General features: G+C 46.4%; 6 protein-coding genes across 6 annotated transcripts; 2 read left to right on the top strand and 4 right to left on the bottom strand.

Moving 5' to 3' along the window:
- Positions 1 to 193: 193 nt before the first annotated feature.
- Positions 194 to 788, bottom strand: MICPUCDRAFT_64797 (uncharacterized protein). Its single transcript, XM_003056059.1, has one exon. It carries the CDS (start codon positions 355 to 357, stop codon positions 205 to 207), a length of 153 nt encoding a protein of 50 aa, XP_003056105.1. The 5' UTR covers positions 358 to 788; the 3' UTR covers positions 194 to 204.
- A 1348-nt stretch (positions 789 to 2136) lies between these two features.
- TRM112 (methyltransferase-associated protein) lies at positions 2137 to 3232 on the top strand. The gene is made up of 5 exons (XM_003056444.1): positions 2137 to 2210; positions 2270 to 2342; positions 2399 to 2454; positions 2519 to 2673; positions 2767 to 3232. Exons 1-5 carry the CDS (start codon positions 2169 to 2171, stop codon positions 2810 to 2812), a joined length of 372 nt encoding a protein of 123 aa, XP_003056490.1. The 5' UTR covers positions 2137 to 2168; the 3' UTR covers positions 2813 to 3232.
- Positions 3233 to 3476: 244 nt separating this feature from the next.
- On the bottom strand, positions 3477 to 3725 carry MICPUCDRAFT_55562 (transcription initiation factor subunit A; the record flags this gene model as incomplete). The annotated part of the gene is made up of 1 exon (XM_003056058.1): positions 3477 to 3725. The coding sequence occupies one exon, from the start codon at positions 3723 to 3725 to the stop codon at positions 3477 to 3479; it is 249 nt and encodes an 82-aa protein (XP_003056104.1).
- A 2438-nt stretch (positions 3726 to 6163) lies between these two features.
- SBEIIA (glycoside hydrolase family 13 protein) lies at positions 6164 to 9847 on the top strand. The gene is made up of 4 exons (XM_003056443.1): positions 6164 to 6390; positions 6592 to 6657; positions 6854 to 6910; positions 7066 to 9847. The coding sequence occupies exons 1-4, from the start codon at positions 6244 to 6246 to the stop codon at positions 9577 to 9579; spliced, it is 2784 nt and encodes a 927-aa protein (XP_003056489.1). The 5' UTR covers positions 6164 to 6243; the 3' UTR covers positions 9580 to 9847.
- Positions 9848 to 9869: 22 nt separating this feature from the next.
- On the bottom strand, positions 9870 to 10538 carry MICPUCDRAFT_55560 (uncharacterized protein; the record flags this gene model as incomplete). Its single annotated transcript, XM_003056057.1, has 1 exon — positions 9870 to 10538. The coding sequence occupies one exon, from the start codon at positions 10536 to 10538 to the stop codon at positions 9870 to 9872; it is 669 nt and encodes a 222-aa protein (XP_003056103.1).
- A 1944-nt stretch (positions 10539 to 12482) lies between these two features.
- MICPUCDRAFT_49460 (uncharacterized protein) lies at positions 12483 to 15467 on the bottom strand. The gene is made up of 10 exons (XM_003056056.1): positions 15308 to 15467; positions 15096 to 15239; positions 14940 to 15011; positions 14801 to 14880; positions 14685 to 14741; positions 14523 to 14622; positions 14143 to 14442; positions 13951 to 14084; positions 13779 to 13885; positions 12483 to 13727 (listed from the first exon to the last, which is right to left on the bottom strand). Exons 2-10 carry the CDS (start codon positions 15226 to 15228, stop codon positions 13565 to 13567), a joined length of 1146 nt encoding a protein of 381 aa, XP_003056102.1. The 5' UTR covers positions 15229 to 15239; positions 15308 to 15467; the 3' UTR covers positions 12483 to 13564.
- Between the last annotated feature and the right edge of the window lie 469 nt (positions 15468 to 15936).

Raw genomic sequence — 15936 nt, 5'->3', positions numbered from 1 at the left:
ACTGTACAGTACGTGTAGCCCTACGTGTTAGTGCACAGACTTTTATCGAAGTACGAAAGTACTTTCGAAAATAGAATACTGAATAAACAATTTTATTTTAGTTGTATCGTGTACAGTACGTGTGCGTACATACTGTAGGATAGTGGCTATCAGCGAGAGGATAGGAGCTTAGAGAGGATATTAAGAGGATGAGCGCGCGGTGTGCTATAACATCGCGCAGACGCCGTTTTTGGCTCTGTGACTGCACGGCATGTTAGAAGACATCACCCTCGAGGCGCGCGGATCGACCGCGTTCGTGTCTGAATCGCACGAGCAAAGCATAGACTGGCACGATCGCGTCGATTTGTAAAAGAGCATTTTTCTTCGCAGCTACAGCCTCGACCCGCGGAGTTCGACTGCCGACGCAAGCGATCGTTTTTTTTTGCGCGGCGCGAATTTTAAATATGCTCTAATGTGTCCACGCGATATAATCACGAAGTTTTTTTACGTTCGGAACTGTTTCCATGAAGTTTCGACGTCGCGTACGCGAGCTCAGGAGACGGCAAATGTTTCGTAACGCCGAGTCTGTTTTGCAAACGACGGATCTGTGCGACGTGACAGCCTGATTCAGCGCCCCAGGTGTATATAACTCGCTGGGATGATCGCTTACGCTGTCTAGTCGATGTTCGCTTTGACGCTCCGGCCTCAACCGCGGCGCGCGCCTCTCTGACTGTCCTCGCGCGGCGCGGCAGTTAAGAGGATGAGCTCATCAGTAGTTCATCCTCTTAATTAAAACGTACTACGCTCTCATTATTTGCTCATACGCCATCCTCTTAATATCCTCTATAAAGCTCCTATCCTCTCGCTGATATCCACTAGCTAGAAGGAGTCTAGCTAGAAGGTAGATAAATAATGTATTGTGAAGGTACTGTACAGTAGTTATTGTACAGTACTGTACGTGTACATAAAGTTTGGAATAAAATATGATATCTTCTCTCAATAAAGTTGTTTTTGCTTGTTACCGTATCATACACATGAACAACTTATCTAGAAATAGTACAGTATGGCGATCGTAACATGAAAGCCTGAGTTCTTATCTCGCATTCAACATCTTCCAGAACATAAACGGAAGTACGAAAGTACAACTATACGTTGTACGAAAGTACTTCCGTACAACGTACTTTCGTACGAAAGTACTTCCGTACGAAGGTACTTCCGGAAGTATGATACTTCCGTAGAACATACCTTCGAAGGTAACATATTGAGAGAGGGAAATTTCGTTGACTGCGCACTTGCTTTCACCTTTTCAAAGAGAGGTGACCCTAGCGCGCGCTTGCGCGCCCGCGCACTTTTCCGGGCGGAACCTGGGTCCAAAAAGTGCTTTCGTTTCTGACGTCCTGATAGCTAGCTAGTAGGATACACGTGCATCGTACAGTACTAGCCCTAGCTAGTACACGTACGAGTATCTATTCAAGCTACATCCGAGGGTAGTAGCTAGCTAGTCTAGCTAGCTACCGGTACCTTCGAAGGTAGCTAGCTAGCTAGCTAGCTAGTCTATTCTATCTCCGTAGCTACTTCCGGGACGGAAGTACAGAAGTACTTCCGGAAGTACTTCCGTACCTTCGAAGGTACCTTCGTACACGACTACAACGCGATACTGTACAACGCTTTTTATGCCTGGCTAGATAGTGTAGCCCTACTGTACATAACTACATATCTATCGGATACTACAGTTCTACACGTACTTTCGTACAACACAAAAGAGATTCTACTGTACGCGTACTGTATAACGTGTTCGTGTGTACGTGTGCAGCTGTGCACGTGTACACGTACATACTGTACGAAGATCATAAAAAATGAATAAATAGCCCCACCACTGCGAACTGCCCCACCATTGTGTTGTACGAAAGTATCTATCCCTACTTCCGGAAGTACACGTACTTCCGGAAGTATGATACTTTCGTATGATACGAAGATAAAATACTTCCGTACGTGAGTCGTACATAAACCGTTGTGCGTGTATTGTAACGCGTTGTACAACTGTACACGTTCACGTACGTGTACAACGGGTTGTCATAATTTATCTCTTGCCGATATTCGTGGCGGAGTGGACTTTTATTGCAACGTAGGACAGGGCTGGACACAGTTCCCTCCCCGTTGTACTTTCTGCTTATCTCTCCCTCCGCAATATGCGTCTGCTAACTCACAATCTGCTTGCTTCGAACGTGAAGGTCTGCCCTGGAATGCAGCTCGTCTTAATTTTCATATCAGCGTTGAGAGTTCCACACAGGGCACGACTGCTGGCTTTCCTCTGAAGCTAGAGGTACTTGTCAAAGAGGAGCGCAGTACGGAGTTCGACGCAGGCACGCGACTAATGCAATTATTCCGTCTCCCTGCAAGTCATCTTGCTCTTTATCAGCTTTTCTTCTTCATACTTTGCCTAAACTAAATTGGTCTGCGTTCCGAGCGGCTGCGGTGCGACACTTTCGAAATTTACCTTTCGAGCTAATTTTATAACGGAATTTAGCCACCTCCTCAGGAGAGTCTTGGAGTTGACAAACTGCCATCTACTTATCCGGAACGTGATGAACTTACGAACGAGTTCCTCCGAGTGTTTCATCATGCTTTACTCGAAATAGAGGTGCAAGAAGGGTACCTTATTTGTCCTGAAACAGGAAGACGCTTCCCTGTAAGGTACGTTCAGTGAGCTCCTGGACGCTCGTGAGGGTTTCAGTTCCAGTGAAACAACGTACACATTTCCCCCCTGACCCTCTCCTCTTACTCCAGAAAGGGTATTCCGAACATGATGCTGAATGAAGATGAAGTCGATTGAAGATTAAATTCCTCATCTTGAACTTGAAATCGATGCGAATTGTTCACACTTTTCTTCGCGGAGTTTCTACACGAATTATCTTGAAAATGTGAGACCACTTGACTCGTCAATTTTTACAATCAAGTGTCATTTCGTGCTAGTGCGCGCCTGGCGCACTTGTTTTTCACGCGGGGTTGGTTAATTGGTAGAGCGAGGAGTGCGCATTTCCTGCGGCTGTGGTAGGTAGGTGAAATCCCCCGCTTGGTAGAGCATAGGCTCTCTGCTGCCTGAAGTAACAATGTAGTGGGTCCGCTCTATTTCAGATATGGAAGTGGACGTATCTATCATATAGGATTTTTCGAGTGCATTTTTCCATTCTGGAGCCACCTAACCTGCTGGCTTCTAGATGTTTTTTTTGGAAATAAAAAAAACTCTGTGCAGAATTTTTCTGATTCCCACAACATCTCCTTCACGCTATTTAAACTAGTGAAGGATTTGCAGTGCTCTAAAGTTACATTGCATTCACTAGTGGAATTCAGTGAAGCTTTGATTTTTGGTAGATAATAAAAGCCCTGCATATGCTCTTATCAAAACGTTGGTGAGTCAAAGTCAAGACACAGGCTGCGAAACCCAGGTGTTGCACCACAGAATTCAAAAACAAATACAGAAGTGAAAAGCGGACAAGTTATTGCAGATGTCCACAGACCATGCCCTGTCCAGATCCTACACCAAAGAAATCGATTTTCCACGTCTGCTCCAGGTGAGCAATGACGTCCTTGACAAGTAAAACCTTCGAATTCCTGAGAAGAGCCAACTTGCACGAAAAGCTCGTCACGCTGTCCACAAAGTCATCAGCTAAATCTAGTATGAACTCTACGACAGCAGGATCAAACACATCTCCTGGCGTGACATGCGTCAGAATATCCTGTGTCATCAAGATTACCGTGAGACGAATGGCAGAAAACCCTCGAAAACTTGTATCTCTGACCTTTAAACATTGCTGATTTAGGACGCGGACGTTTTTGCATTCTGTTGGAGATGCAGAACGTTCAGAGAAGCGAAAGATGCGCTCAATGAGCAATGTTATGGAGGGAGTGTAACGGCTGGCTTACCATGATCTTTTTTTGAGTTGCCAGCAGTAGATTCCATGCCTCTATCTGGCTAGCACCGGAGGAATCTATTATAAGATATTGCTCGGAAGTACTTTCGAAAGTACCTTCGAAGGTAAAACAACAACTTTGGCAGTTTATGTTCACATTTACCTTTTTCACGAAGATAAGTAAGGGCTACGTGTACACGTACAACTACAGTATTAGTTCCTACGGCTACATAAGTGTACGTGTACGCGTTTAAAAGTATTTTCGTACGGAAGTAGTTGAAGTCTTGTCTGTCGAGCCCAATGAGTTCATCGAAAGCAGTGAGAGCAACTTTATGTGTACGAAGGTACGGAAGTACGAGTAACCCTGAACCTTACTAGGGTTCGAGGACCCTGCTGAAGGGTGGCGAAACGGTGACCGCGAGTTTTAGGAAAACCGAAAACGTAGTTCCACCCGAGGGGTAATGGTTTTAGGGTCAGGCAGTGGATTTATTTTAGGGTTTAGGGTTCCGTACTTCCGTACGAAAGTACTCCGGAAAGTACTCCGGAAGTACAACGTACGAAAGTACTTTCGTAGAACGTACGGTGTACGAATGTACCTTCGACAATACTTACTTCCAGAAATAGATAATCTTATAAGTTGCAACTTACCTGTACTTCCACAAGCACGAAGGCAGCTTCACAGGTACGGAAGTACCTTCGAAGGTAGTACGGAGATACTGTTCATAACAGAACTCCAGGTTCAAGGCAGCATGCTCATTATAAACACCTCAGGGGAGGACAACATAGTTGCAGATGTAAACTCGAGTTCGAAGAAAAGATCAGCTTCTCCATGAGCATATTATCTCTAGCTAGTACCAGCAACTTCTCTGAATTAGCGTTGATGCGACAGAGCCCATTACCCCACTATGTCACTATGTCTGACCAGGTTTCAAAAGTTCTATATTTGAAAGTACATTTAGCCTCTGAGGTTCGAATTTTCATCGTATAAACAAGTGATTTGATAGCAAGATTGAACTCATCGCACGCCTTCGGCGGCTCTTCGCCCCATGAGCATGAGCTCATGTTGCATCATCACATCTGATCGAAAGCCACGCGGGCTTCGCCCGCGTGATATTCGCGCGGTCGCCGTACCCTTAAACCCTAAACGTTAAAACCAACCCTACTACTACTACCTCGGGTGGAACTACGTTTTTCAATATCCTAAAACTCGCGGCCACCGTTTTGCCACCCTCGCGACTAGGAGGACACTACCTGAGAGGAAGAAAATCAGATAGCGGGTAGCGAGCCCCTTCGCTACATCGCTACTCGAAAATGTCGTATGGGTAATTAGTTTTCAATTTTTTTTTATTTTTTGGGGTAGACTTCCCATCCCCCTGTGACACTCCTGTGACGCTATGGTTGTAGAATAGTATGTTTTATTTCCTTTATTTGGAAGTACAACTACAGTACAACGTACACGTACTGTACACGTATGCCCTACTGTACCAGTACTGTACGTGTACCCTCGTGTACCCGTGCAGTACAACGTTGTAGTGTATTAATTTACGCAAATTTTTATTTTAGGGTTTTTATTTTGCTGAATATTTACTGTACACGTACGTGTACGTGTACGTGTACCTTCGTTTTATTTATCTACCTTCGTACAACGTTGTACACGTACGAAGGTAGCTAGGATAAAGTTGCACTACGCGTACAGTACGTGTACAGCTGTACACGTACATGTACGTGTACGGAAATATTTCCGGAAGTGGATCTACGCGTGTACAGTACGTGAGTACAACGTACTATTTCCGTGTAGCCATAATTCACACATAATTCCATAAAACAAATAACACTTCGTGTACGTGTACACGTACACGTAGCCCATACCCCTTCTATCATACCTTCGTAGCTAGCTAGCTACGAGATAGCTATCTATTCTCAATACATCTAGAAATATATGGTGATCGTAACATGAAAGCCTGAGTTTTGAACTCGCATATCAACATCTATGAAGGTACCTTCGGTACTTCCGTAGCTAGCTAGCTAGCTAGTTTAGTCTAGCTAGCTAGCTAGCTAGCTCTACATACGGTACATAGTGTACGTGTAGATAGATGATACTGTAGATATGTTGATATTATTTATCTTCGTAGTACACGTGTAATGTGTACGTGTACAGAGCAATGTATGTACACGTACTACGAAGGTACGAAGGTAGCTGGTAGGACGTTCACTCGTCGAAACCTATCTATAAAAAGTATAGCTTGAGCTTAGAGGGCACTGACCTGCAGCCGGAAACTTGTAAAGGGTCGGTCTCAGGCGAAGTGGCAGGGATATCCGAGGCTTTGTATCGCCAATACAATTCGGAACCAGCATGTCATCTGTTGGCGCGGTTTCGAGCCACGCGGTGGTGGCACTTGCGGGGATCAAGTCCTCCCGGGAGAAATATGGTTCCGGCGCTCGCATCGCGAGACGCACGGTCGCGTTCACCCCCGCTAGCTTCACGAAGCGCGCTCGCAAGGTACGCCGGAGAATCCGTTAACTGCGATTCGATTCAAGTGGCCGGCCTAACATTTGAAACCTATGTGTGGTCGCATCTCACTTTGATTTTTCGCTCGGCGCGTTGTCCGTGTTAGCCGCGACGTGGTAGTCGTGGAGCGTATTTTTTCACTGCGTGATAATTGAAAGATAAATTCGACCCTCTCCGTTGAGACTTCACCAGGCCAAATTCTCGCTACGCGCATCGGATGTCGACGATGAGTTAGCGGCTGTCGCCGCTGCTGTGGAGGTATGATTTTGCATGAAAGCGTCTTTCGCCTTGCAAGCGCCGGCGTGCGACCGGTGCAGCGGACACGCGATTTCTTGTTTTCTTATCCTGCTCACACACCGTAGCTGACCACTTTCAAGAACAAGTGGGTCTTCGTAGCGTTACATACACACCAGACGCGGCGGATCTTACACTCCTGATTCCATGCGTCTCACAGGCTCTCCGTTTGGAGAATGAACGTCTGAAGGCGGACCTTGACCCAAATTCAGTCACGGTGAGCTCATACACACTCATACTCTCACACACTCATACTTTCCGTACCTCATCCCATCCCAAACTGAAGTCCTCCAAAATTGCGGGATGCGTTCGGGCACTGAGAAATTCGAGGCACTGACGACTTTCCATCTATGCTGCATTATTTTATGACAGAGCAAGGGCGCTTCCCCTCCGCCACCACCTCCCCCCGCCCCTCCTTTGCCGCCAACCCCTATGCAGCAGGCTGAGTCTGACACTATCCCCTCGGAACCACCAACACCGGTGCCTCCGCCTTCCCCGCCCTCAAATCCTGAATCTTCGGAGCCACATGTGCCTCCAGTTGAAGATGTGAAACCCGAGCCGTCCTTCGCAGCAGCAGCCGGTGGATCTTCGCACGCCCCCCCTGGCGTATCTGCCAGCAGCAGTGGTTCTGGAAGTGCAGGCCCGTCAGCGAAGGACTTCGTTCCTGTCACCCCGACTCGCGAAAATACAAAACCTATTTATGGTGCCAATGTTCTTCCCATGAACGAACCTCCTGCTTCAGAGAGATTCGCGAACTTTGAGTATCCCCCTATCACCACTGATGGCATGGGCGTCTGCATGTTGGATGGCACTCTCAACCAATTCAGGGACCATCTTGGGTACCGTTGGTCAAAGTATTGCGCACTTCGTGATGCCATTGATCAAAACGAGGGCGGTATTGAACTGTTCAGTCGAGGTTACGAGAAAATGGGCTTCAATCGCTCTCCAGAAGGAATCACCTATCGAGAATGGGCCCCTAATGCGACAGCCGCGTGCCTCTTCGGTGACTTCAACCAGTGGTCCACGGGCGCTGATGGTGTGTGGATGACGAAGAACGACTTCGGCGTCTTCGAGGTATTCATGCCCAACAATGCCGATGGTTCACCAGCAATATCACACGGAACACGCGTTAAAATACATCTCGAAATAGAGGGACAGGAACCTGTGGACAAGATTCCCGCTTGGATAAAGTTTGCAGTCCAGGCTCCTGATGAAATTCCGTTCAACGGTATTTACTACGACCCGCCAGACTCTGAGGTGTACAAGTTTCAGTACGCACGTCCACAAAGTCCGCCAGAGCTGCGCATCTACGAGGCACACGTCGGCATGTCTTCAACTGAGCCAAAAATTAATAGTTATGTTGAGTTTGCTGACGATGTCATTCCGCGCATCGCCCAGCTTGGGTACAACGCGGTGCAGCTGATGGCTGTGCAGGAACATGCATATTATGCATCTTTCGGCTACCATGTCACAAATTTTTTTGCCGTTTCTTCACGCTGTGGCACCCCCGATGAACTCAAGTATCTTATCGACACAGCGCACAGCTACGGTATAGTAGTACTGATGGATATTGTACACTCGCACGCCTCCTCCAACTCTCTTGACGGTATAAACATGTTTGATGGATCTAACGGACAGTACTTCCACGACGGTCCTCAGGGTTATCACTGGATGTGGGATAGCCGCTGCTTCAACTACGGAAACTGGGAAGTTATACGTTTCCTTCTTTCAAACCTTCGATACTGGATGGAGGAATTCAAGTTCGACGGGTTCCGTTTCGATGGTGTTACCTCGATGATGTACTCCCACCACGGACTTCAGATGGCGTTTACAGGTGACTATAACGAATACTTTGGAATGGCGACTGATGTTGATGCCATGGTCTACCTCATGCTTGCCAACGACATGCTGCACACACTTTACGACGGCCATGTGTTGACGGCTGCTGAAGATGTGAGTGGTATGCCAACACTGGCGCGGCCTGTATCTGAAGGTGGTGTTGGCTTTGACTACCGCTTGCAGATGGCGATTGCGGACAAATGGGTTGAGGTACTCTCGGAATGGGGCATGGATGAAAATTGGGACATGGGTAACCTTGTACACACGCTAGAGAATCGGCGCTGGGGCGAGAAGGCGATAGCATATGCCGAATCACACGACCAGGCCCTGGTTGGCGATAAGACAACTGCCTTTTGGTTGATGGACAAAGAGATGTACGATCACATGTCTACGCTGACGCCTGACCACCCCGTTGTAACAAGAGGAATCGCAATTCACAAAATGATCCGCCAGCTCACCATGTGTCTAGGAGGGGAGGGTTACTTGAACTTTATGGGAAATGAGTTCGGTCACCCAGAATGGATTGATTTCCCTCGTGGTGATCGCGTTGAGGCATCTACGGGCGAGTTTGTGCCCGGTAATGGCAACTCCTACCATCTATGCCGCAGAAGGTTTGACCTTGCGGACATGGATCACCTACGATACAAGTATTTGAATGCATTCGATGCCGCTATGAACAACATCGCTGGTCGGTTCAAGTATCTTTGTTCAGATCATCAATATACCTCTCTCAAGGACGACGGTGACAAGATGATCGTGGTGGAGCGCGGAGATCTTGTCTTTATTTTCAACTTTCATCCGAACCAGTCGTATAGCGACTACCGCATAGGGACAAAACAGGGAGGCATGTACAAACTGGTTTTATCTTCAGACAACCCCGAGTTTGGCGGCTACTCTAATCTCTGGACTTACAGTGCTCCAGATATCAAGGCAGATGAGTGGGAGTTTAACGGGCGCCCCGCATCTATGTTAATATATGCCCCAAGTCGCAGTGTCTCTGTCTATGCACCGGCTGACCTTGCGATCGAGAAGATGGAGTATGCCTAAGTCATACGATGAAACGGTAGTCTACTCGAGGGATGCTTGAAAATTAAGATCAGTGCTATTGAAGAAGGCGGTACTACTTGATCAAGTTGGAGAAGGGTGGGAATGACAAGAGAGAAATTATTCACAGGTACAAGCTTCCAAGTCAGAAAGCTAGCTCTTTCTAGATGCGTAGTTACTGAGCGAGGGTGTCACTTCAACAACTGTCTGTACGAAACGACACAAATTCTATTTATTTCAATCCAGAGACGTCCCCTTCCCTGTTTATGATCGCCGAGCTACTTTCGTGCCTTTTATGGCTGTTCACGCGGCGTTACTCTCTTTCTTTTTGCCTCGCTCTTATCCCAGTGCTGTTTTGATACCTTTTTTACTATCCCCATGAAATATCGAGCCCTGCTTGTTCGGGGAGCCTTGCTCGTCTGCTTCTGTATGGCTTTCAGAGCGGCCACTCCCACTTTCCTGGGAAGAAGTGAAAGAAACGATCTCAACTTTTCGTCCAGGTCATGCTCTCGCAGTGTTCCCTCTGAAGCAAAGCATGCCTCCTTCACCATTGCATCAACACTATCGGAATCTACGAGCCGTTTCAATTGTCTCTTTACGTCGCCTTCAACATCATCCTCTCCCTTGGTGCTCTTCGGATAAGAGTAATTTTTACGTGAGCACGGCTCGATGGATACCTTGCGTCCGCGGAAAAGGGTGTTGTGGAACTTGCGGCACTTCTTCGCTGCCTTACGAGACTTGAAGTCAACAAAAGCGAATCCTCTGAATTTCCTGTTGGATGTTCCTCCCCCAGCGAGGCGCACAGCATGCACGTCGCCGGCACAACCTTCACGCTTGAGGATAGTCTTCAGCCACGGCACAATGTGTTCGACCTTGGTGTCGTAAGGCATTTGACCGATGAAAAGAGTTGTGAGATCGGTGAGCAATCTCTCGCCTTTCGTACTATCTCCGCCCGCATCCATGACATTCTTTTCTCGCATATCTACGGGGATAATTTCGGTCGCGGTGCTGATTCCTATGAGCTTCGAAAGAATCGGAAGCAATAACAGTACGTTGGTAGTCGGTAACGGCGTAGTACGTTTTGTATGAGAAATCGACAGAAAATCGCGCTCGTACCATTTCAGGAGCTCGCGAGAGGCGAAAATTTCGGTCGGTGAAAAGTACTTCCGGAAGTACACGTAGGGCCTACACGTACACTATGAATCTGCGTATTTTGTATGAATCGCAAAAACGTACTTTCGTGCGCTCCTACGCGCCGTCGCTTTGTCGACTGATATGAAACTTCGTCAGTATGGTGTCTATCACGTCATGGATGCCCTCACAAAGTTTCGCGATTTTAGAAGGTCGGGACAAGGTTTTACGACCCCTCAGCGACCTTTTTACAACCGCCGGTCAAGCATTCCCCTCATCGTTCAACATCCTTGCTTTGATAGGGAGCGAGGGTCGCGAGCCCTCCGCGTCCTCCAGGCGACGCGTTAGTGTCTAACGAGTCGAAACGCGCCGGGCGCGTTCGTAAACCGGCGTGGACGCTGTCGCGCGCGCGGGCGCACGCAGCCGCGCGCGTGATGGCGCTCGCGCGCGCGCGCGCGCCGAACTAATTACCCATAGAGGTCGGATTTTTAGGAGTAATTTTTGCTGTAGTACGCGTTTTTTTCGGTTTTTTTCCAATGGCGCCGCATTCTGACTGTTGGCGCGCGTAGCTCCCTAACGCACGGGCGTCCACACGCGAAATCGCGACCGCGATGAGCCCTGATGATGGCGATCGCGGTGATGTGCGTATTTTTGTGTGGACTCGCGGGCAAACGTGCACGCTGAAATGGTACCAAAACGTACGTTCGTTTCCGACCCCCTCCAGTACGTTCGTTTCCGACTCCCTCCAGTACGTGTACTGTGCACGTAGCCACGTACAGTACGTGTACGGAAGTACTTTCGTACTTTCGAAGGTACGTGTACTTCCGGAAGTATCGTATCATACTTTAAAGTACTTCCGGAAGTACGAAGATACTTTCGAAAGTACACGAACTTCCGTAAGTAAGTTGTTATCTATTTCCGTAAATATTTGAAGGTTTCGATAAACGTAGGGCTACTAATATGATACGTGTACATGTGACCTTCAATTACAGTACGTGTACAACGCGGTAGGTACAATAAACGTTTATTATCGGATACCTTCATATGGCATGGAAATATGGTATGGAAATAGAATACTTTATTTCCGTAGGGCCTATGTTGTATTACAGTTGTTTTACTATTCTTACATGTACCCAAAGTAATAATGTAGATGTGCGGAAGTAGAATAATGTGGTGTACGGAAGTACGGAAGTACAAATCATCTAAAGTACGCACGAAAGTACTTCCGTACTTCGTACTTTCGTACGAAAGTACGAACTTCTGTATCTATGATATCTATCTTCGTACGGAATTACTTTCAAAGTACTTCGTACACTCTTCGTACCTGCTACAGTAAGTTGTTACTTCTAAAAATATTTCCGTAGTACGAAAGTACTTTCGAAAGTACTTTCGTACGAAAGTACATACACTGCAGTACTATTAGCTAGCTAGCTACGAAGGTACTTTCGTAGCTAGCTAGCTAGCTAGCTAGCTCTAGGGCTATTTACTATTTATTGCCCTAGCTAGAGCTTGTCTATTCTTCCGCACTGTACTCGTACGGGCACGATAAACCAATAGGGTCTATTGTAGACTAGAACTCGTGTACAGTACAACGTACTGTACGTTGTACTTCCGGAAGTACGAAAGTACGAGAGTACTTCCATACGAAGGTACTGTACACGTATCTATACTGTAGGCCTTTATGAGTACTTGCTTCCGAAAGTACACGTACTATCCAAGAGAAGTTGTAATAATAGAGAGGGCTAGAGACTAACTCGACGTCAATTCGCAACCATATCGAACTACGTGGTAGCCCTAGAGCTTCATTTCATTCTGCGTGCATGGGATACTCATCCCGATCAAAGCACACAAGAGAATTGCGGTTGGAGAGAGCTACTCGTGTTTTAAAGACACTAGAACACGCGCGTAAGCAAGCCACAATCCAGTCAGCGCTTCAAAGCGCGGCATCTGCACCAAAAGTCACGGCCCGGGGACAGAACCCAAGGAACACCGCAGGAAACTTAAATTTAAATAATACCGAGGTGCATACAGTTGACTGTTCCGCGAATCGGGGCAGAGATCAGATTAAGGGTGAACAGGTTTTGAGTGGTGCGAAGGAAATACAAAAAGTAAAATAGTGCATGTTTATTTAAAAGGAGTGCAGTGCCGTTGCCTCCCAGCAGAGTCCCAGATGGCCGTCACCGCTGCCAGCAGAGTCTTACCTTGTACTTCCACTCCACCGCCGCAAGATCAGTATACTAGCCTCACATACGATGTTCCTGATAACTGTGAAATGTCGTGTACTACTTTTAAAGTGACAAAGGCGGGTGTGACACAGATCGAGCGAATTGGAACCCTCCGGCCGAACTGATACAAGGCTGCAGAAAAATAGTTACCGCAAGCAAGATGAGGCTGGCGCAGTGAACGGTTCCGAGTGTCTTGGGTTAGGGCACAGTAGTTAAATATATAAATAACTTCGTCTTCCGGAAGGGCTTCCGAACCTTCTAAAGGTACGTGTCTATCTATCTATCTATCTATCTATTATGTCTACAATATACAGGTTGTATTAATACTTCCAGAAGTATCATATACGAGGGCTAGAATACCTTCGAAGGGAAGTATGAATTAGGAGTAATGAATGTATAGGGCCTAAAAGCAAGTCCAGGTATATATCAAGGCAACTTTCTAAGATATTTTATGAACTTAGCGCACGATCTTAGAAATATATTTTTCTACCTGAGAAGAGATCAGTGCTTCAGTACGTTGTACGTGTTCGTCGGACTTTTTCACGAGGTGGGCGTACACGCGTACAGTACCACATACAGTAACTCGATTAGACGTGGAATTACAGGTTTCATAATTGGATTTGGATGTCAATCTAAATCGCAGACAATACAGCAACTATCGCATCAGTTTGCTCAGGGCGCCCAACAGAGATGCGAATGCAACCAGAGATGCTTTCAGGACTTGAATAATGTCTCACCATGATCCCATTCTTAGCCAATTTCTCCTTCAACTGAAGAGCATCTCTCCCAATAACTCTATTTAAAATTAATCAAAAATAAATAATAAAACGAGTGAAGTGAACTTGCCTACACAAGACAAAGTTTGCCTCTGAAGGATATGGCTTCAGATAAGAGATTCTTGAAAGCAAAGAGTGAAGTCGAGTCCTCTCCTGAACAAGTTTCCCTTTCACTTCCTGCGAATAAAATATATTTAAGATGACACGCCTGTAAATGGAGATAATTTCAACCACTAGCGTACTTGCAAGTACTCTGGGTTACTTAAGGCTGCACAGGCTGCCACCTCCGCTGCAGCTGAAACATTGTAAGGTTGTTTGGCACGCCAGATGTAATCAATCAGGCCCTTGGGAAATGCGCCATACCCAACTCGCATACCTGAATGGGCAGAATGAGTGACTTTGGACGTAGTGCCAACATTAAATAATAAAAAAACCTGCAAGGGCTGCACACTTGCTAAATGTGCGCAGAACTATAAGATTGTCATATTTGACTACGTCAGCAATATGGCTTTTACAAGATGCGAACTCGATATATGCCTCGTCGAGAACTACGAGAACAGGAAGCTCGAGCATTAAAAGAAGCTCTCGGTCTGATAGAACACAACCATCAGGGTTGTTTGGGGAGGTGAGAAACAGTAGTTTAGGTTTATGCTTGTAAACAGCTCGTTGTATTGCTTCCACATCGATTTTGAAGCCATCAGCATTACACCGAGGAACATCGACAACAGTGCCACCTTCACAAGAGCCATAAAGAAATAGAATGATTAATCTCGCTTCAATGCATTTAAATACAACCTGCAGAAATTGGTCACACCATTTACTGCGCAGTCGAATGCATACATTCCAAATGTTGGAGGGGTATTGATGACGACGTCGTTTGGATCAATTACGACGCGCATCAAAAGATCGATCAGCTAACATTGGCACACAGACATATCAGTTTCTATAATGGACCTAAAACGGCAAGTCTTCATACCTCGTCAGCACCACACCCTATTATCAGATTTTCGAAAGGAACACCAGTTTCTTTTGCCTGAGGCCAGCAAATATCTTACTCACATCGTAAAGGAATACTTAAGAACGTGCTCCTACCAGGGTTTGTCGCAGCTGACGAGATTCGGGATCAGGATAGACGTGCGGAAATTTAAGCGAAGACAACGCTTCAGCCACCTCTGGAGCAGATGAGTTGAGGTTTGTGAAGTTGGAAGAAAATACAGAAGTCTAAATATACCTGGGGGGGGGCCATATGGGTTCTCATTGGCATCTAGCTTCACAATATCCTCAGGTAAGAACCCAAATTTCTCTGTTCTTTCGCAAGTCGGTCAGCAATAGGAGACATCGCCACAGCACAGTGAACAGAAAAGAAAAAATAACTTCGTCAACTCACCAGAAAGAACTTCGAAAGGCAATATTGGCGTGTACGGAGCTAGCTCCAAGATATGCTTACGGACATACCGCGAGTTACTTGAGGCTGTCGCCGTGCGGCATATTTTTTGTCCTCGCAACGTGCCCGTAGTCATAAAGGAAGCTCCTGCAGCCCGTGACGTAAACGAAGAAATTACGTTCATGTTCTGTTGAAAGTCAATCGAAGAAAGCCACCGTTGGCGCTTTTATGTTGGATATTCTGGCAATTATTGGAACTGGGAACTGTAGAAATGACTTTCTATGTGTCTGCTGTCCAGCACTTTCGCTAGAGCTTGTGTGCGCTAGTAATGTGGATTCGTCGAGTACGTTGCGAGCAGCTTGGGCAGCGGTGTGGTGCTGGGAAAAATATTTCTTTTCTTTCTTAATTTCTTTCGTGTCAGCATTTATTAATAGTTGTACTTACGTGTACGTGTAACGTTGTACTGTAGTCATACTCGTACAACTCTCGTACATTCGAATTTACGGTAACGTTGTACGTGTACACGTACGTGTACAGTACGTGTACAGCTGTACACTACAGTATTTATCCACGGCGAAGGCGAAATTTTTTTATTACGAGTCCATCAAGTACTCACAAGTCATACTGTACAGTACACGTAGGACTAGCTACACGGAGCGCCGCGAGGGCTTAATAATAAACTATCCCTATTTATTTTTTTAAGGCTTCAATATTCATCATATTCTTCGAATCATGCTGTGCATAGCTGTATATTGTAGACTGTGATCGATATCGGCACGAGTACGACAGGGTATTACGAAGTACTTTCGAAAGTACGAAAGTACATAGCAGTGCACGTAGCCCT

Source organism: Micromonas pusilla (assembly GCF_000151265.4).
Source record: "Micromonas pusilla CCMP1545 genomic scaffold MICPUCscaffold_2, whole genome shotgun sequence".
NCBI lineage: Eukaryota > Viridiplantae > Chlorophyta > Mamiellophyceae > Mamiellales > Mamiellaceae > Micromonas > Micromonas pusilla.
This window is presented reverse-complemented; position numbering and strand designations above follow the sequence as displayed.

Bases quoted from the DNA above. Each gene is read 5' to 3' on its own strand.
- MICPUCDRAFT_64797 (XM_003056059.1), bottom strand. From the start codon at position 357: ATGCTCTTTTACAAATCGACGCGATCGTGCCAGTCTATGCTTTGCTCG.
- SBEIIA (XM_003056443.1), top strand. From the start codon at position 6,244: ATGTCATCTGTTGGCGCGGTTTCGAGCCACGCGGTGGTGGCACTTGCG. The intron at 6,391-6,591 runs GTACGCCGGAGA...AGACTTCACCAG, and splicing joins TCACGAAGCGCGCTCGCAAG to GCCAAATTCTCGCTACGCGC. The intron at 6,658-6,853 runs GTATGATTTTGC...TGCGTCTCACAG, and splicing joins CTGTCGCCGCTGCTGTGGAG to GCTCTCCGTTTGGAGAATGA.
- TRM112 (XM_003056444.1), top strand. From the start codon at position 2,169: ATGCGTCTGCTAACTCACAATCTGCTTGCTTCGAACGTGAAG. The intron at 2,211-2,269 runs GTCTGCCCTGGA...AGTTCCACACAG, and splicing joins TGCTTGCTTCGAACGTGAAG to GGCACGACTGCTGGCTTTCC. The intron at 2,455-2,518 runs GTGCGACACTTT...CCACCTCCTCAG, and splicing joins CTGCGTTCCGAGCGGCTGCG to GAGAGTCTTGGAGTTGACAA.
- MICPUCDRAFT_49460 (XM_003056056.1), bottom strand. From the start codon at position 15,228: ATGACTACGGGCACGTTGCGAGGACAAAAAATATGCCGCACGGCGACA. The intron at 14,623-14,684 runs GTATGAAGACTT...TGCCAATGTTAG, and splicing joins TAGGGTGTGGTGCTGACGAG to CTGATCGATCTTTTGATGCG. The intron at 13,728-13,778 runs GCAAGTTCACTT...AATTTTAAATAG, and splicing joins GCAAACTTTGTCTTGTGTAG to AGTTATTGGGAGAGATGCTC.